This window comes from Trematomus bernacchii, unplaced genomic scaffold (genome assembly GCF_902827165.1).
Source record: "Trematomus bernacchii unplaced genomic scaffold, fTreBer1.1, whole genome shotgun sequence".
NCBI classification, from domain to species: domain Eukaryota; kingdom Metazoa; phylum Chordata; class Actinopteri; order Perciformes; family Nototheniidae; genus Trematomus; species Trematomus bernacchii.
The window spans coordinates 5692147-5713428 of NW_022987547.1; the positions used below are offsets into that span (position 1 = coordinate 5692147).

A 21282-nucleotide genomic window follows, 5' to 3' on the forward strand; every position below is an offset into this window, starting at 1 on the left:
TATTTTAAGCTTAGTGATTTTTCTTTTTTTTCAAAATCTGTGAGGGCTGCAAATGTAAAAAATGTTGTTTCCTTTTTAAATAAAGAAGGGGATAATGTAATGTATGATATGTATGCAGTTTATTTTTAAATCGTATATCTCGCTTTAATTAGTATTTTCCACATGATCTTTCCATACTTCATAGCTTTGTTTTTGTTTTGTATTTTATTTTATTTTAAAGTGTAATTGTAATGTACACGTAGGGCTACTGTACAAGGCACTTACTAAACTTTTAATCACATAGAAATACTTTTACATTGTTCCTGCTTTTTTTCAATTCAGCTCAATTACTGCGTAAATTTATTACGACACAGCTAATTTAATTCCCAGCCCTCAAAGTTGGAATACATTTACCTTGTTGCACAGTTTATTTAAATACAGTTTTAAATGTGCTTTTTCTGTACGAACGTTTTCATGCCGTGCCTGGTCATTGATCCACGTAACTGGGCATAGCAGCTGAACTTTAACCCAGCCTACACAAGGCCGATTTATTTTAAACCGCTTGTATAAATGAAAATAATTGTTTTTCTTTTGTAAATGGAGTCACAGGAGGATCTAACTCAGTGCGCTATATACCTTCATAAAATAAACTATTTAACAGTGTATCTTTTTATTTTTAGTACAATTTTATTATAGTTTTTATATTTCTAAACATTTTATACAATTGTCACAATAAAATATCGATTCAATATACTTGTATATGAAAATAAGACAAATCGTGTCCATTCGGTGACACGTTGCTCTGGCAAAAAGTGTCTCCTTGCTCGCGTTTAAATTACGACATATATATTTGCCCATTACTTTTAGTTTCATTTAGTTTCATTTCATTTGTGTGACGCACCATCAAAGCGTCTCTTGTTGCAGACTGCCAGTTAATTATAGTAAGATGCTTTCATGCAGCACCTCTACATCCACGTCATCTGTTTGTGAAGGTTGTCTGTGCCTATTTAAAATGATCAAACGTTGGATTAGGGTTTTTTGAAATGATGTTGTTTTTTATTGTTGTTGGTTTTTAGCCCTCTTGTTCTTGAGGCTTAAATCACTTTCCACGTGGTATTGTCCTCTTTAATTGTGAGTTTCATTCATAAAGTCTCTTCGGTTTTTTTAATGAAAATAAACTATATGTTGTGTTTCAAATTACACATGACCTAAAGTAGGTTAGAGCCTACGACAGCAGCAATATTAGGGCGTTAACTGATAGTTGAAAATCAATTTGGATTCATCTTCTGACACTATCGTGAAGGTTTAAACTTTATTACATTGAACATAATATTTTCTTAACTCTTGACACATTAGCCTACTATCTAATGTACTAATTGTACTTATATTGACACAAAATGCATGTCCTTGATGTGACTCATATTTGTTGATGATTATCCTGTGTTTTCAGTTTTTAATCTCTGATTTTCTAACAAACATGAGGTGTTTGTTGGTTATCATGCAAAAACGCTGCAATACGTCATAGCTATAACCAATAATCACACGTGATCAAGGATCTGGGGCCTATATTTTAGTCATTTCTAAACTCTGAAAATGACATTAGTGCAACATAGGAGTGCATGCTCTGTTATCCAATGTCTGCGAAGCCTTCATTATTTGTGTTGATACAGTAATGGAGAGGCATGCCATTCGGAAGTCCTTCAGAGCTCGTGTGCAGCTGTGCGTGGGTGTGTGTAAAAGAAAGGAACATTTCCATATACCTTACAAACTCAGCAAAATATTAAGAAACTTTGTACAATTTAACGTGACAATGATTTCATATTCAAAGCTTGGTTTCGCTTTCAGCACCTTAATGTCTGTCCAACATTTGCAATAGTCTAAAACACTTTTCAAAGAGAGTTGTGCTGATCTTCAAATTTGACAAGCTTTATGCAGTATTTATCATGTGTTTTAAAACGTTCTTTTGCTACCTGGGATAATTATTTAGGACACAATTTAAAAAACATAATACAAAAAAGTTATTTGAGCGTAATTTAACCGATTTTCTCCACCTGCTTTTAAGACCATGCTCATTAATGCTAAATGTTTATCATGTCTACCCAATAAGTATTAGTATTGACAGCTTGCTAAAGGACAAGCATCCGACTCATGCTGTATCTGTATCACACCGGAGGATGGGGACAATTGGCTATATGTGCGAGTGCGTAATGAGATAACAGCAAGAAATACAAATGAGACTTTTATGCGCACACTACAAAAAGTGTCAATTTTAGCAAGTCGTATGTTGTTACACTGCTTTTGACTTTTTCTTCAGTAAAATATGCTTGTTATAGTCTTTTGTTTCCAATAAATGGAAAACCTCACCACAAGCATATTAAAACTCCATCCACTAAAATGACTCAAGAACAGTGATAAAAACGAAATGTGGGAAGGTAAAGTCTGATACCCTTTTCTACTCGTTTGCTTTGTATCTTTCCGAGTCACATAAAGTAAGCTATACGTGTCTGCTGGTCTAGCAGGCCCTTTCAACGCAAACATGCTCTATACGTTTTGTTGAGATCTTACATCTCAGAATCTGAAGTCCTGTGCAACGGTCGGCGGTATGCAGACCAAACCTGTGTGAAGCCACAGGCCTAATCCCTGACAGGCCTTTCTGTGATGCTAAATATATCCAATTGCCTTCTATTTGCGTCTTTTTAGCCTAATACGTGCAATATGTGCTGTGCCTTGTCGTGTGCAGGGTAATTGCATAAGCTTCATTCATAAAATTCAGACACAAACTGATGGGGCAAACGGTCCGTTAATTGTTAATGGCCCGGACACTCATATACCTGCAGGCTAAAACACAAATGGTCTGTCTATTAATGTATTGTAATCATACCTTTCACTATCAGCATGTTGATCTGAAATGTCTGATGATACATCTATTAAACTATGATGATGCATAATAAATTGATATCTGCCCTGAGGTTATGACTAAAGAAGAAGAGGTTGTGCGTAATGGCGCACGAAGGAGCAAATATCAAATGGAATCCTACCAACAGACAGGGATTATGGAAAGCTTCAGGAGAGAAACTGGGGTGATGGTCTGGAAGGAATTATTAGTTGGTGTATAAACCAATGCTTTTCCTGCACAGACCGCTCCATCAACCCCCCTCCCAACCTCCCCCTGATCTACGTCGCGGACTCTGCTTCCGCTTCGCACGGTTGGTCATTGATGCGCAGTGGCGGGTTGGAGAGGGAGCGCGCGCAAGAGAGAGAACGAAACGTTGAATTGACCAGGCAGAGACTGAGAGAGAGAGGAGGGGAGAAGGAGGAGACGGACCTGCTCCTCTGGGACTCGGATACAGTTTATTGCTATAGGTGCTATCACCGGACTCGACTCACAAAACGGTCTTCAGCTGTAAAATGCAAGATTAGGCACCGAGCAGCGCCTTGTAGCTGTCAGCGAACATCTCCACGGTCACGGCTCCGCTTGTTGGATTTACAGTGAGAGGGGTAAAAAGAAGGATTCATGGAGATTCCGTGTAGCTTAATCGAGCAAAACGGCTGGATTATCTGATTTGGGACGGGGCATTGAACATTTTAAAAACGAACACGGTGTTTCTCTGTTTGGCCACCGCCGTGTCCAACTAGCCAACGACGTGTTTTTGTTTTTAGGTAAAATCCCGCTCCTGTTCGGCTACGTGTATTCATTGCTGGTGTAATTCGTCGTAGTACAGGCTACTCTATGTTGGAGTAATCGCTGCCCTCTGCAGAGATTACACCGTGTGGGTTAGAGGATTGCTTTTTTAGCAGGTTTCATCTTGTTCTGGACATCACCATGTCTCGATGTAACAATAACGCTGATGTCTTTGTCTGGGGAACATGAATAGGAAATAAGGGTTCCTTAAAGAGAGGGGCGGGGGGCTACGTCAATGTGCAAACTTAATCTCCTAAAAAAAAAAGTGAAATAAATGAGCAATAACACTTTTAGTGTAAGGAATACTATTGTTTTTTTCTCAAATAATATATTGCCATGTTAATTTCCAATTCAAATGGCCTATTTATGATATTGTCATAAGTCACTAAAGCTACAGCTTATTTAATATAGTTTTTTAATATCATGAATTACTTTGCTTTAACTAGAAAAACGTTCAGTTTAAGAACAAATTGTTTAACGTTATGTTTTGAATGTTACCTTTTCTTACTGTAAGTCGTTTTAGATTTCAAATGCTGTAGCATGTATAGCAAACATAACTTCCAAGAATAAGAATAACTTTGTGTTTCCATATGAGACAAAATAAAGCTTATATGTGTGTGTCTGTATGCATTAACTTATTTAAATCACTCTAACAAGGTTAATAGGTCCACTCTCACACTGACACCTCTGCTTGGGTCTTACAGCTGGGACAGTAGTTTTCGGAGCTCCGGTCATGGCGGACCAAGAGGAGACTTTTCCCATTCAAAGCTCTCCGGGTGGCTCGGATTCGAGAGAATTACGGACTGAAAATAAATCCGAGAAACCGAACGGGACCTCAAGCAAATCCCCGTCATCACAGACAACTTACATTCAGCAGGTCAGTGTCACTCAGTCTGCAGGCCTCACTGTCACTGATTACAAATAAAGGTTGAAACCTAATTGTGTGAACAAGTAGCCAACCATATTGTCGTTTTGGGAGCAAAAATACAGACTAATAGTTACTTAAAATGTCTACTAATGGAATGGAGTAAGTCAATTAATCAAGTTAGTATATCATATTTAGTGTTTATTACCGAAGTGGACTCAATGCCCTGCTCGGCTAATTATTTCTAGAAAATGCATTTGAGAAGTGAAATATCAGAAAAGTTTCATAGCAACTTTGGCTTGTTTTTTAATTATTATTAAATCGTATGAGTGTTCATGAGACGGTTCATAAATGATGTACAATATGTTAATTGTCAGACATTATTGCTGGCATTATTATACTGTATACGTTTAATGTGAATGCTAAAGGCTATCTGGTAAGATAACACATCTTAACTTACCCAATTGTTCAATGTTTGAGCTTAAATGCAGTTTTCTTCTTTATGTGTCTTGATTATGTAGGTTTTGACTTGAATCTAACATATGATCAGCTATCAAATGTGATTTTAACAACAGGCTATTTGACCAACTCTGAAGGCCTCAAACCCATGTTTGGCACCTCTGCGTAAACATTGAACTAGTTTTATAACAGTAATCCTGTGCGCACTTTTGGCAATTGCCAACAATATGCTTTATTTTTTAAGGGAATGGAAGGAATAAAAGTCTACCTGCACGAGAGGGAACTCTGGGTGAAGTTTGACGAAGTGGGGACGGAGATGATCATCACCAAAGCCGGAAGGTAAGGGGACAATATGACAAATATGTATCATTATTTTGACAGGAAGCCACTTTTCAAAACAAAAGGAAATATTGACTGGATGTCTATTTGTTTATAAGGCTTACTGTATTTGTATTTTATATTAACTCTATATAGGCCTAGGATTAAAATGTAGGCCCGTCTGGATTTTTCTGCATGGGGATTTGAAAATATTCACGAGGAACCAAAGAGAAAACAAAGAGCATCTGGTGGATGCTTTAGCTCTCTATAACATCAGCGCATAGCCTACATTTTAGTCTGGGTGGCCCTATTGGGGAAATACAATACCATCGACCAATCAGTCTGGAGAGCAGAAAGACAAAACTGTCCTCTGGTGTAGAATGCTTAGTCTGCGTTTGTTTTGCTGAGACATTTTATTTATTTAGTGGAATTAACATATGTTATCAGCATGGGTCTTGTCTTATCCAATGACAATTGTTGTGTGTGTAATTGTACGCAGACACTATGCGTGACAACACTGTTGCTGCAACATGTTGTACAGGGACAACATGTGTCCCGCTGTCAGCTCCACAGTTGCCCTCAGACTAACATCCAGTCAAAATATCGCTCATCTGCGGAGTGTGATCCTGCATTTATGCATTTATGCATGAGTGTCAAAGTGGCCGCTGGCTCTCATGTAGGGTATGCCTATTATAAATGATGAATATGTATAGTTTAACATGGCTACATTTCATTGTGCTCTCCAGAACGCATTTGTTTTCACACAGCTGCACAAAGTCTCCATTATATTCCCGTCAGTCATTTCTCTCCTGTTTTTGGCGTGAAGTGATATTGCACAGCAGCTTCTCATTCGCCCGCAGCCCTTCCCTTCGGCTCGTGAGACTGCTCAGCCTAACTCACATTATGTGTTTTTTTAATATGACAGCTACCAAATATCCGAATGATTTACTAAATGGATTTTGCAAAAGAAAGAAAATCTGGCCCACAGGGAAAAACGTTTTATAACGCGCAGTTTTTTCTCTGAACCAATGCCCTGCTTTGAAAAAAAATGGTGACCTTTCCCAAACCAAATCAAGGCATTTATTTGACATTTTAAACCTTCCTGCATGGGCTGGTTGTACATTTTAATTTAGTTTGCACTTTGGAATAATGAAACACACTTCATATGCTTTATTCTGAAAAAATAAACACAATTTGCTTTCGTTCACAGTTTGCAATGTAGACTTCTGCCCGCCAAACATTCTTTTAATGACTACTGAAGAGGGAAAAAAAATTGCCTGCATGTTTCTTTCATTTCCTGCTTTGACATAAATACCATAGCGACACAAACATTTTTTTTTTCCTTTACAGGCGAATGTTCCCCAGCTTCAAAGTGAAGGTCGCGGGATTAAACCCCAAAACTAAATATATACTCCTGATGGATGTTGTTCCTGCGGACGACCATCGATACAAATTCGCCGACAATAAATGGTATGTAAAGCATAACACGAAATATTACAATAACAAACGTTTCTTATATGAGTCGTGCACGGCATTTCACAATAATGGGGGTTGTTGTTTTGGGGAGTTCATTCCAACAGCAACTTTTATATTGTTTTCCTGATGGATGAGAATCGGAAGTGAACATATTAATTCCCTGAGAATTATGAACTGTGTGTTTTCTAATACCTGCCAAGAAACTTTTCTGCAGGGAGAAAAAGTTTCTCGAGGTACTTTTTAATGACGTTGATGACTTTTCCTACCAGCCCATGCACTGCAACAAGGCTGTATTTCACTGTGGAGCATAAACATGCTATTTGTTTAGTGTCATGTCGATCTCTCTAACCTTGGTCAGGAATGCCTTGTTTGGGTCAGTGCCTCTTAATGAGGGGATACTTAAAGAGGATAACCACATGCCAATACTGCCGATAATGACCTGTTCAACGCATGTCCTGGAACTAATTCTCCTCTTGATCTAATGATGTTGGAAAACAATGTCTACCAGCTCTAATCTGACCTCTGACCATACAAAACCAACTTCCCCAAGTATTTGGACATCATATAATTATACGTTGATCTATTTAAGTTGAAGGAGCCTTAATGAAAAGTGTTGAGGTAAACAACCTGACGCTTAAAGCAAGTGCGTAAATATCTTGGATGTGCGTAAATGTCCTTATCCCTTATGGGTTAGCAGCATTGTCCTACTGATGTGTCCTTTTTTAAATCGTTTTATGTAATATTTGCTTTGAAATGCATTCAATTCAGATGTCATTTTGCATAATTGTTAACATTTGGACAGTGAAATCATGGGGTTAAACTTAACGCATCGCTGATAGATGGCATATGGTTGTCAGCTTGATGTGTAACGGTGTGTGTGTGGCTGTGGTTCAGGTCTGTGACCGGGAAGGCAGAGCCCGCGATGCCCGGCAGGCTCTACGTCCACCCGGACTCTCCCGCCACGGGCGCGCACTGGATGAGGCAGCTCGTGTCCTTCCAGAAGCTGAAGCTGACCAACAACCACCTGGACCCGTTCGGACACGTAGGTGCCTAGGCCTATCATATATATTATTTAACCACATGTCTCTGAATGCTAATGGTGCCGTTTTTCCGTCCATTATATTTATGTTCCACTTGGTGCGTAAAGTGGCACTTGAGCATCAAGGAGGGTTTGTACTGGAAGTTGTACATTTTGTATTCATTTTTACAACAAAAGTGCTGCTTTCCACAGCTGAGATTTGAAGGATGGCTGTTCACCTTTCATTTTAAAACTTTTAAAAATCCCCCAAATATGGCAAAAAAAAGACTCACAGAGCTTAATCTGAAAAAATATTTTATGGAGCGCAATTTGAGACTATTTCATAATAATTACAACTTTTTAATTGATGTTATAGTTATTCTAATTATTGTTTGTATTAATGTGTTTTACATTTTTTAAACTTAGTTTTTAGTTTAGTTGTTAGGTGTTATGCTTGCATTTTCTTTTGTTAGGTTTCTTTGCCTGCCAAATACGCATATATTACGATTTTAAAGATCATGATTTGCAAAACAAAGTTGAAAAAAAGTACAACTTCCCCCCCCCCCCCTCCAACCTGCTTGTAAAAATAGTGATTTGCATGATTAGGCACCATAAAGGCTGAATGTTGTCTGTTAAATTTACATTAACATTTTAACAGACCGAGATGTCAGTCACACCTCCACTTCTCCAGACAGCAGCAGCCTCCTATAAACTCACTGAAGCTGTGAAGTTTGGGTTTACTTTTTACTTTCTCCTTTTCATTGCTTGCTCTCTCAAATGTTAACTGCCAAACCTTTATTCTAAAATGCTCTGTATTTGTAAATCATGATGAAACCATGCCGGTGGACCAAAGTTTACAATTTATTATGGTTTTGGATAGTTTTTAGTGTTTACTTAACTTTAAAAAAGATTAACAAATATAAACCTTTTGTAAGGCTAAAGATTTCGGGGTTTTTTTTATCCGAAAAACTGTTGAGTGACAGTAATAAATAAACTATTTATTTTTGCTAATTTTTTTTGGACTGAAAACACCATTAAACCCAAAGAAAATGTATAAAAAAAGACAATATTGATTAAGCTGCAAGAACATTTTAAAATGAAATAACCTTAGTTTAAAGAATAATAAAATGTGTTTTTCTATTGGGAAAACAAGAAGTTACTTTAACCCACAGACTTAAAAAAAATGCATGAACACATGTCAATGTGAATCATACATTTAAATATAACAAATATTTAAATAACTCACTATGCATTTCACTGGCCCTTATAGTGAATTTATTGAATATAGTCTGTGATTTTCTGAGAAAACTGCAATGTGTAATTCCCAACACAGAACATCTTTTTAATTTAAACTCTTTACTATTGTTGGTGGTAAATTAGAACATATTTGGCTCCAGTGTCCTCTACTTTTCGTTGCCAGGGTTTATTATAGCACCCCCATAGATGCATTTAAGTTGTAGACCTCCTGGAACTTAGTGAGCTTACATAAGTAGAGGGGAGCAGCTGGGCCTATTTTTTAAGAAAAAGGAAAGGAGCAATTGCACCCCCACCCACCGGCTCCGCACTGTAGGGACTGTATGGTACCCATTTCCTAACTTTAACTCCTCATTATTCTACGCTCACTATCTGGCCTCAGGCTTCTGTGATTCTTGTCTTACCAAAAACAAAAACATCACTTACTTCATAAACATGTTGGCGTCAGGTTTTCATAAAATCCTAACTGAGGCCAAATGAGATGTCTTGTTGTAGGAATGGAAAAGTACCACAATTAGCTCTCTGACTAATAGACCCAAAGGAAAAACAATAATGAGGCTGGCATAGGTTACATCAATAGCTTCTCTGGTATTAAGTAGGTAGGTAAAAAGTATATGGAAAAACACAAGAAATTGAATTAAAGTTTAGAAGTTATTGAAAGTCTTAATGTCAATCAGAGGTGTTTAACTGAATACGGTTCAAAGCTTGAGTCAGCGAAAGGGGAAAAGGTGCTTTTTTGTTGCTTACCATAAATATGTCATTAAGAGGCTACATTAAAACATTTAGTCCTATTTAGTGATGTTTAATTTATTCCATCCATCACTCCTGAACGCAGATTGAGGTACTCAGTGAGATGGAAGTCTAAAATAAGACTGCATAAGTATTTCTATACACACAAACCACTATCTATCCACATGGCACCACCAGTATAGTGGTTTCTGCCTTGCCAAAGCCCAGCTGGTGAAATTAAACTGGAGCTCGGTAGGAATGTGAGCAGTGTTGTACATTTTGGGTTAAAGTGCATTTTTGATTGGTTGCAGTGATTCCTGGCTCACCCTCTTTCGTGCTGGGAGACAGCACCCTGGGATTCATAAATGAAACTCTGGTGGCTGGCCAGAAATGTATCCCATCGGCTTGTTGGTCCAGCTGGTTGAAATAACTTGTGGATGATTTATAATTACTAGCAGTGAGACATGAGACCAGAAGATATCGCTGATGTAGAATGGACCCCTTTAAAATGAGCCTGAAACGCTTTCTCTTAAGACCAGGATTGTGCTGAAGGAGAGATGCTAGTGTGTCATTGTGCAGCTTTTAAAAGAATGGCTGGGTACACTGTTAATATGTTTTAATATATTTGTTCACATTATATCAGACATTTTAATGAGACACTGGTGTATGGAAAGTAACTGAGCTTTTTCTACTTAACATATTAAGCCATTTTATACTTTTACAACATGATATTTCATCAAGACATTAATTATTCATACAGCTCCAGTGTAGTTAAGCATTATAAAGTTGTTTACAGTAAATGAGCTTCCATCTGCAACATTAAGGCGCTGCTTACTGAATAAGGAATTTACTTTAGTTATACATTTTATACAATCAAAAGCTGAAATGAGCCATTCTACATAAGCAGTACTTTTATTTGTAATATACGTAACCTCATTTGCTGTTGATACTTCTGTACTGTCACTCAAGTCAAACTTTAAATGCAGCACTTTTGCTTGTTATTAGTTATATTTACATTGTAGTATCTTAGGACATTTCTTAAACCACCGCACTACAGTGCTACTTTTTCTCCTTTAAGTGAATTCCTAAAAATAATTTGTTTTTGTCTCCGGCCTCATTCCAAGCTGCAGTTTTTTTCTTTGATCTCTCTCTCAACTCCTGGAATATTTCTCAGTGTTATTCATCTCCCCCCTCAATTTGCTCCTGCACTCGTCTCCCTGTCTTCCCACACATGTTTTGGCCAGGAGGGTGGAGTGTGAGGATTGCACTGTTTATATTTGAATGGCAGTGTGCGATGAGCAATAAATGATGGTGTACAAAGCCTGCTGATCCCGAGGCTCGGGGAAACTCTCTGATGTGGTGGGACTTGAAAGCAAAGGGCCACGGCTCGAGACCCAAAGTGATCCCTCACTATCATTAAATACTATCATCCAGAGGCTGGGGGGGGGGGTGGGGGTACAGGGACCAAGGCAGGGCAGCGGCTGGCCGGGGAGACGAGGCGTGCGATGGGGCCCCAGTGGGTGGTCCCCCCCCAACCCCCCCTTACTAACACACATACTGGACTTTGGGAACCCACAGTCAGTGGACCATGCTATGTTCCATGGTTAAAAGTGTGTATTTAGATATTTCCATGCAACTTCTAATGTGTCTCAGTGGCAGACATTTTGTAGCTCCCAAATCTGTGTAGTGTGGCGAATGACATGTTTGCAAAGATGGGATTGTTGTTGTGGCTTGTCCGACCCATGATGCATCTCTGCAGACCTCATGTAAGCCCTTAATGAATGCATGCATGGGAAAATATTTTGTTTAACCTACATTTTCTTTGCACCGTGTTCAAATGGTTTGGAAAAGCTCTTAAAGTAAGCGTTAAAGCTTCTTTCACAAATCCAAACTGAGTGGTAGTGCTGCTTTATAGCTTGGACATGAGGATATTTTGCATTATGACATGTCTTCACAACACAGGAACCAATATTATCCCCCACTTAAATTAGGAAATCAAAACAGAGCTACCACAGACTTGGTTTTGGTTAAACTATTCTCACTTCTGCTCAAAGTAGGCAGCCCTAAACCCCCTTTACTGCAAATAGTTATATTGATGGTAAATCTTGCAAAAGCTGAGTTTCCACCTGCAAGTCATCCACTCTTCTTATGTAACCAAAGTGAAACGCTCAGCTGATAGGGTCACTAACTTCCATTAAATCATCTTGCATCCTAAAGGTGAATGGCAGGCAGTTGAAGCCTTTTCTCTGTCCTTTGCAACAAACTATTGCACCATGAAATGAGATCAAGTTCAGCTGGACATTGATAATGCATGACTGTTGTTTGTCTATGTAAGCCTCTACAGTTCACTTGGCTCTGAGAAAGGACTCGGGTTGTATCTGTTTAATACTATGGGATGCCCCCACAGGTACTGGAGGTCAGGGCAATCCCTTGTCTTCTCTCATGCTGGCAGTGAAAGGCAGGTACAAAAACAACCTTTCAGATAACAGATAAGAGGACTGCCTATGGGACAGAAAGGAGGGGGTAGATGGGTGTAAAGAAAATAAGAGGAGTTAAGAGGAGGGGGAGAAAAAAAAGCCCCTTTTTTCAATTTGTAAATGTAAGTAGATCTGATGATGATAATAAAATACATTACTTTTCCCTAAGGTCCATGACCGTGACTCCCTGGTCCGTCAAAACAATTAAACTTAAGATCCACGGATGAGAGGGCCTCAAAAGAGAGGTTCAAGGCTCAAGTTCAGCTGTGCTGCGTCTTAATGTCGCCAAGCTAGCCATGGCAGTCATCACTTAGCATGAACTAGGTTGGTCAGATCAAGAGAGAGGACATGCTTATGTCGTCCTATCACTCTCTTGAGAATGCTCCTTTTCTCCCAAAATGTAATAGTTGTAATATGTTTAGAATAACTATAAACATACTGAGTTTGGAGTTACATTTTTGTGTGGGTGGCTGGTAGAAAGAGGGTCAGAAGAAAGGGTTACAGAAGCCATCTAAAGAAAATAAGATTGCATGGGGCCACATTTTATTTGAAATATTTATGAAAGCAATAAAACGTTATTTACATTTTGTAGAGCACTACAAAATGTTTTGTCTGACCTTTTAAAACAAAAGAAAGACAAAAAGTACATGTATGCAGGTTTGATTAAAAACCCTAATCTTAATCTGATCTGTTAGAAATCTGTGAGATTAATGAAGTATGTTGTTTTAACAGAAGTTGCTGCCAAACCTTCTTTCTCCCCCCCCCCCCCCCAGATGTATAAATTCAGGCAAAAATGATGCCAATAAAACTGTTCAAATTGGGCATTTGTCAATATACTAATCCAATATCCTTCATCTTTCATATTGGATGTGTTATAATAATTAATTGCAGAAACTGAAATGTATTGCAAAATGGAGAGCATTCTTGGCCTCGGCTTTGTATTAGCAAATGTAGAAAACATAGCAACACATGAGCAATAATAACAGCTAACATCAAAGCAACACAATTGAGGTTTTGATACATGCCAAAAAAGGGAGTTGGGGGCAAGTTTAAGGTTTTATTGGATGACAAACTCCTCCAAAACGTTACCCCTCAAGCAGCTCCAAATCCAATGTTGGACTATCTTCTGACATTTTGCTATCATGAAATGTAGTAGGCTTATCTAACGCTTGGCTGTACTTTTTTCTTTTTCTTAGATCATACTAAATTCGATGCATAAGTATCAGCCGAGAATCCACATAGTGAAGGCGGATGAAAATAACGGCTTTGGCTCCAAAAACACGGCCTTCTGCACTCACGTCTTCCCGGAGACAGCCTTCATCGCGGTGACGTCCTACCAGAACCATAAGGTGAGTCCTGCACGTGCTCATTTATATTCTCTTTTACGTTTGTATTGAAGTCTTTGACAATGTAAATAGCAACTTTAAAATCGAGCTGTATTTTATAACGCGATTTAATTTTAACAATGTTTTAAACATGGTAAACAACGTTGCAGAAATACAAGTTAACGAGATATTGCGCGTTCAAAATTGTGCCAAATGTCTTAATTCTTTAAAGAAAAAATATATAAATTACAAAATTAAAAAAATAACATTTCACACATGCAAGTAATTGAATCCTGCTTGTTTTGAGTTGAATCTGTCGGTAAACTGGATCTGCTGATAGCCGGAGAGAAAATGAAAGGCGCTGTTCAGACGTTAAAGTAAAGCCTTTTCACTGTCAGCTGAAAACCTCTGATATCACATAGAGTCACTGACAGACGAGAGAGAAGTTCAGATACCCGACTAGACGACGTCTGACCTCAAGAGACTTGTTCCAGGTTCCAGGCCTGCAGCGCTTTGTAGAGCGAGACAAGCCGCAGATAAACCGGATAAACCCCAGTAGGCGACCTTATAAAACCCAATAACAAGAGGAACTGCAACAACCAATCATTATTATAATGATTATTAAAACTAAGTTAAAGTATTTTTAAGGTAATCCAAATAAATAATAATGTATAATGAAACCATGCTTGTTTGCAAAACTTTTTCTGAACATTAAAATGTGAATTGGTTGTTTTTAGTCAGGATAATAAATCGCGTTCATAAACTTAATAACCAAATTACTAAATGATCTTTAGTTATTATCTATGTATTCTATTTCAAAATCACCCTTTGCGCGTTTGTGGCAAATGCATAACGTTTACAAAAGAAAGTTTATTCTAAATAAACACAAATGTTGATTTTAAACGGATGAAAAATATATGCTAAAACACAACAGACAGTGCTGATGTGGGAATTCTAAGGCATGAGTAAAAGTTTTCGTAAAAATACATTTGTATTGAATGATTAATTATATATAATTTATATAATATAAATTATGACATATAATTTAGAATAGTTTCAAATATGTTTTCTTTATTTTTTCCGTTGAAGTTTTGGCCAGTTTACATTCCAGTAACATTAATTAAATACGTTAATAGCTAATAGCATGAATTATATCATTAACATTTATAATAAATATATTAATGTGACGCTATCATCGTTTGCATGGGTGTGTAAAAGCTGAACATATATCGTTGTGTTTGTATTCTTTTTTTAAGCAAATCAAAATGTAGTAATAACTAAATACATTTTTGAGGGCAGACAACTGTTGTTCGTCACTTTATTTATGACTTGAGGGGGGAAAAGCAGAAATAAAACTCAATATTTACTCTGCTAGATTTCTGCGTGGAAACATCTTGGGAATACAGATGTGTGTAAACAGCGTCTGTTTAACATCATTTACCATATAGGCCTATATGTTCTAGTTTGGGGAATATGGGAGAGAGGGGCGAAAGCTCGTAATGTCCCCGCAGCCAATCGCAGGTCTCCGCGCTTCTGGGAACAGGAAGCACAAATGACCGACATGCTGTAGAAGCCATTCATTATTTTCAAACATGTTATTGGGGGCTGAGATCGTAACCCCGGGCTAATTATTGGGGCTTTCCAGACCTGCAGGAAAACAAGAATTTCTGATTTGCAAGCACTTTAATCAAACAGTCTAACATCTGCCGGAGCAATATGTGCTGCAGGCATGTGTCCAATTCACCTGTTAGATTCTCAGCTAATGAAAATCCTCAAAGTGTCTGGTTTCAAGTATTTCCTGTCACTGCTGTTAAAAAAAAAAAAGGTCCCAAATGGGTTTTCTGAAATATTTTTTCCTTAAGAATAAAAAGAGAAAAATGTGTAGCTAATAACTCCATAGCTTATATTTACTTTAAATTCAATACATTTTTATTTTAAGTAAAGAAATTCTATATGCTTAAAAAGCCAAAAGCATCTGGAAATATGTTTGTATAGGCCTCCATTATTTTAATGAGCCTATTTTGGACAGTCTTGTAAAACTGTGCACTCTTTGAAGTTTGAATTTCACCCGATTGTCTTTAGTGACTACCAAAATATTTTTTAAAGAATTCATATTTTTTTGGTCTTTGATTATTTCCAGAACCAGAGTGTGTTTTCGCAAAATCCATTTGTTTTCTCTTCAGTAAGCTGAACTCTGTATAACTTTGAAATGAGTAATTATTTGTCTTGTATTTCTTATTGGAATACCCACAGAGGGGAAAAAATGCAAAAGCACTCTAAACTTTTTTTTTAGATCTCCATCTTTAAAAAGATGAAACAATATATAAATGCTCTGCCAGGCTGCATGCAATAACAAGAAGCTAGCAGAGTGTCACACGAGAGATTTTACAAGGTTTGGTGAGAGTGTCAGCCTGTGTGCAGACAAACCTCCAGTCTTGTCAGAAAGCTGGAAGCACACAAGAGCTGCAAACTAGTTACCTGCCAGAAACCAATGCTCACAAGAGGGATATCCCTAAAAGCATCTTAGGTTTCTTTAAATGTGATCTATTATTTTATTTTTCTTGGTTAACTTATGAGCAGTTATGGATGCATCCAAAAACAGTTCAAAACTCGGCTCCACAGAAACATGTTGTAATACTGTCATCATCAGCCTCAAGCTAATGAAGAAATGTTGCAATTTTCTCCAATTTAAAAAAACCCACATATTTATAGGTTAAAACATTTTCAAGAATGTGTGTGTTGGTTTTAATTTGGGCCCATATAATGTTTTTAAATACTTCATAATTGAAGTTACACCACAAGAACACACATTGCTTCCATTGAATAATATGTTACTAATTAAATGTTTTTTTTGCTGTTTTAGATAACCCAGCTGAAGATAGAGAACAACCCGTTTGCAAAAGGCTTTCGTGGAAGTGATGACATGGAGCTGCACCGGATGTCCAGGATGCAAAGGTAGCTATTGAAAAAGTTGTATTTCTTTTATTGATTATTGATTATCTATTATTTTATTCTGGGCTCATGAAAACATTGAGCCAAACGTAATGATGTCAAATGAGAAGATAGATATTGCTGGGATCACTGACATCCTCGTCACGCTGTCACTTTACAAGCCCCACTTTAAAGTTATCCTTCAATCACCCAAATGCAAGCTAGTTATGGGTGTTATTTTCAGTGAGTGTTATTGTCAGTGATGTAAGTGTAGTTCTTGACCCTCGGCCAGTTTTCATGCTCAAGATTTTTATGGCTGACCTGGCAGAACCTCTGACACACAAATGCAACATCTCCACACAGCTCTTTCTACCAGGATTGTGTGTGTGTGTGTGTGTGTGTGTGTGTGTGTGTGTGTGTGTGTGTGTGTGTGTGTGTGTGTGTGTGTGTGTGCGTGCGTGCGTGTGTGTGTGTGTGTGTGTGTGTGTGTGTGTGTGTGTGTGTGTGCGTGTGCGTGTGCGTGTGCGTGTGTGTGTGTGACTGGTAGTCCAGCAGCCAAGGCAATACTCGACCACATAGCTCTCTCTCTCTCTATTATTCAGTCCAGATGAGGGATGGAGCATGCATGCAAAACACATTTTCAAAGGAGAATATCTGCTTTTGAACATCACGGTCCACGCACCAAACACCCCCTTTCTTTGGGCAGCTGATATACTTTTCTGTATTTAAATGTATAACTTGAAATCAGAGACCAGAGCAACAGAATAGAGTCCTTTTTTAATTAAGCGTTTCAGATTAATGTCATTGTTCTTGCTTTAGAGAAAATACCTGGACAGAATCCTGTGCTTTTTAAGAAATGTCACACTTGAAAATATCAAACAAATATTAAGTAACTGGAAGTAGGTGCGTGTCATAATTTACTACAACATTTTGAGTGAAATGCATTTCACCTATCAAAACTTGCAAATGTGCAGAGCATGGGTGAGAGTCCAAACCACACCATCAATCAAAACTGCCAGTGTCCAATCCTGCTGAGTACAGTAAACCATGCACGTCTGCTCTGAGTTACAATGTTGAAGGGAGAGCTTATTGCAAAACCTGGTCACTGTTTCAACTGAGAAGATTCCTGAAATCAAAGAGCCAATGTCGCAAAATGATCTATTGATGGATCCTGTGGATTAATAGGAGTGAATACATGCTGGAGATTTGACTGGGAAGGGTTTCCCTGGAGGAGCCCTCTGTGTGTGTAAATTAGTGTGATTCACAGATGGTGAATGTTGTTTATTGGCTTTGAGAGAAGATATTACAATAAATCTAATTCATATTGTTTATTTGTTTTAAATACACTTTTGCAATGCTTTCGGGGTTCCACCCAACTAACAATTGTATTGGTATGTGTGTTTTTTTGCACTTAGTACCAAGGAGTATCCAGTAGTGCCTCGCAGTGCAGTGCGTCAGAGGGTGGGCTCCAGCCAGAGCCCGTTCAGCGCGGATGTCCAGGGCCTGGCCACCCCGAGCACCCTGAGCTCCCAGTACTCCCAGTGTGAGAGCGGGGTGACGAGCACCTCGCAGGACCTGCTGCCTCAGTCAGGCTCCTACCCTCTGCCTCATGAGCACGGCCCGGAGTACCACTGCATCAAGAGGAAAGGTAGGAGACAGCAAAACACATCTAGTCTTTACTGCAGTCAGTATCTGTGTTAATTGATCTTAACAAGAACTATTGCAGCAGTCTTTGCCCCTTGCAAGCTGCACCCTTTTTTTTTTATTGGGTAAAAACTCTGATGCGTAAAAGAAAAATAGTTCTGTAAATTCAACCCATATCATCAGTGAGAAAGTAAGAGCATCTATATATAGATATTTTGCATCTATATATAGATATTTTGTCATGTATTATGATTATGGCCACTTTCCCACAGTTTTTCTACAAAGTTAAACAAAATGTGTATTTATTTATTTAGAATAAACATGCCTGATCTCAAACTTTGTATGTTAATATACAAGTAAATGTTTATTTGAAATTGTTTATTTGCATAATGAGCATTTCATGTGGATTAGGGGAAAGTGATCATTTTCTTGGTGTTAGTTAATGGGAATTTGAGATTGAGTTTGCATAATTCCAGAAATGTGTTTGACATGGATTGACCTCAGATTTGTAAACGTAATGATAACTCTTGAGTAACAGTGTCCTTAACTCTGTAATTCTTCCTGCAGTGGAGGATGACTGCCACTCAGGTGAGCACAGCTATAAGAAGGCCTATCCGGAGAGCTCGTCCAGTGAGGAGGACCATTACTACCGTCCCGTTGGCTACCCCCAGGGCCTCGGCCTGGCGGGCGGGCCCTACCGCAGCGAGTCTAGCCAGCGGCAGGCCTGTATGTACGCCAGCGCCTCACAGGGGGCTGAGCCAGTTCCTAGTTTGGAGGACATCAGCTGCAACACGTGGGCCAGCGTTTCACCCTATGGGAGCTGCTCTGTCACCACCATGCAGCCAATGGACCGGCTGCCCTACCAGCACTTCTCCGCCCACTTCACCTCAGGGTCTCTGGTGTCCAGACTTGGCGGGGTAGGGGGCCACGCCTCTCCGCAGCTGGGCGATGGCCACCACCCTGCCATGTACCAGAGCTCCATGACCCACCAGACTCTGGGCCGCCAGTGCAGTCCTGGGGCTGGGATCCAGTCTCCAGCGGCGGGCCTACAGGGAAACGAGTACCTCTACACACACGGCATACCACGTACACTATCGCCACACCAGTACCACACTGTGCACAGTGTCAGCATCATGCCAGAGTGGAATGAGAACAGCTAAAAGAGCTTTTATACACACTTAGATATCAATATTACAAAGGAAAAAAAACTAAGAAGGACCAAAATAAGGCACGGTTTAGATGAAGGTATATTTATATTTTTAGAGGATTTGTTGCTGATCATCTTAATTAGATCAGTGTTGGTTCACTGACGACAATGGATATTGGTGAGATGGTGTTGAAGTAGGAAAGCAAGCATCTTATCACTTATGTTGTTGTGACAGAATCTGCACTTATGGACAAATATCATGAACATGAACAAAGAAGAGCTGGACCAGAACATAACTGCTCAAGTGCAGAGAAAGTGAACACCGTGGGAATCAAACACTGATCAGAAGAATAAAACTGCTTCAGATGCAAAGCCAGAGGTCCCCGTTTCACGGTGTTCATTAGCTGTGTTGTTTCTTGGATGTACAAGACTCTTGTTTTGTATTCATGTTCCAAAACTGTGTAAAAAAATAGAAAGAAGAAAAAAAAGGATATTTGTCTACTGCCACATTATCCAGAGTTCTCATTTTCTTTTAAGTTTTTGTATTTAACAACTTACTTTGTAGTTTAAAAAGGAATAAGCAGATGGGAGTTTTTGTTGTGGCTCTTTGTTGGGTTTGCTTGCTCTTAAATATGTCCTGTTGCTGGGTACATTTACATGAACATCAAGAATTTGGCGTGAATGCCGTTATGAGACACATGACCATAAAAATCACAAGTAGGACAGCACTTCCATTAAATAGTTTATTCATGCTCAGACATTTTGTGCAGACACCCTTTCTTAATGTTTCAACTGGCCACAAGCAAGTTTATAACCAAGCACTAATGAGCTATACAAGATGAAGCACACCAATGTCACATTAAAGAATAGATCTGGATTTTTAACCTGGACCTTAGTTTTCCAGTTTTTGTCATCATATCCGCAACTAAATTAGCTATCTGTTCTTTTCACATTGTAACGTGACCTGCCTACAGCAACTCTCCTATTAACCTCCAGGTATATTACTAATACAATAACGCCCATTTAAAAAAATAGTTTTTGGTTGATTTCAGATTGATACGTACATATTACTTTTGGATGTGTACATTTCAACAAGTACAAAAAAATGTTGCAACAGATATTGTCTTGTTCCTCCAAAATGGAAGAAAATGTGACTTTAGACTCATCATATGTCCAGAAACACTAGATTAAAAGGTGTTTCTCTGCGTCTTCTGGATGTGAAACAAGGCAATTGGTTGCTTTCGCAGTAGACTTTATAAGGTGATAATGTGTCAAAGCTTTGGGTTTGTCACCTTGTTGTGGTGTTCTTCTGCCCTCAAGTGGCCAACAAATCATTAATGCAGCTTTAATTGTTGTAATTATTTGATCACCGCTACATAAAGATTAGCAATTGGAGTGTGGTTGCCATTAAGTTGAATGGGAATGTCTTTCAGTTTGGGTCAAGATGTTTTTTACTGCCACTATAAATCCTCTGTTTCAGCTGCCGAACATCATATCAGTTTTTTTTAGAGCTTTTGGTGCTTTGCATTATAGTATAGCGAGAATTTATTGAAATGGGGAACATCTAACATAAGTAATAATTCGTAGAGTATAGGCTTATGACATTGTGTCATCAAAAGTAATATGGAAAAATGACACTACTGGTATTTTCTTACAGCCATTGTTCGAATCTACAAAAAAATGATTGCACTCAACAAATAGTCAACAAAAATAAAAAAAGACATGGGTTTTTTATTACCGGCAATGATTTGACATTTCGTACCATGCTTTGATTGTGTGTGCTCTAAAATAATTGTAATCATCCCCAAAATGGCACTCTGACAATCAAACTAATTCATTATGCGCCACACAGAATGTCAATTTAAAAATGCAAACATGTATTTGATACACATTATGAAGCAAAGGGCAGTCTCACCAAACAAATGAGTGTATGTTAGAGGTATGTTTTACATGTGGAAAAAGGCAGATGTTTTATTGC

At 38.4% G+C, this 21282-nt stretch overlaps 1 protein-coding gene across 1 annotated transcript; it reads left to right on the forward strand.

Annotated features, from left to right (window-relative positions):
- The first annotated feature begins 3302 nt into the window (after window positions 1-3302).
- tbx5a (T-box transcription factor 5a) lies at window positions 3303-20208 on the forward strand. The gene is made up of 9 exons (XM_034123400.1): window positions 3303-3639; window positions 4366-4538; window positions 5230-5324; window positions 6654-6773; window positions 7674-7821; window positions 13454-13606; window positions 16446-16537; window positions 17929-18161; window positions 18725-20208. Exons 2-9 carry the CDS (start codon window positions 4395-4397, stop codon window positions 19315-19317), a joined length of 1578 nt encoding a protein of 525 aa, XP_033979291.1. The 5' UTR covers window positions 3303-3639; window positions 4366-4394; the 3' UTR covers window positions 19318-20208.
- Window positions 20209-21282: the final 1074 nt, after the last annotated feature.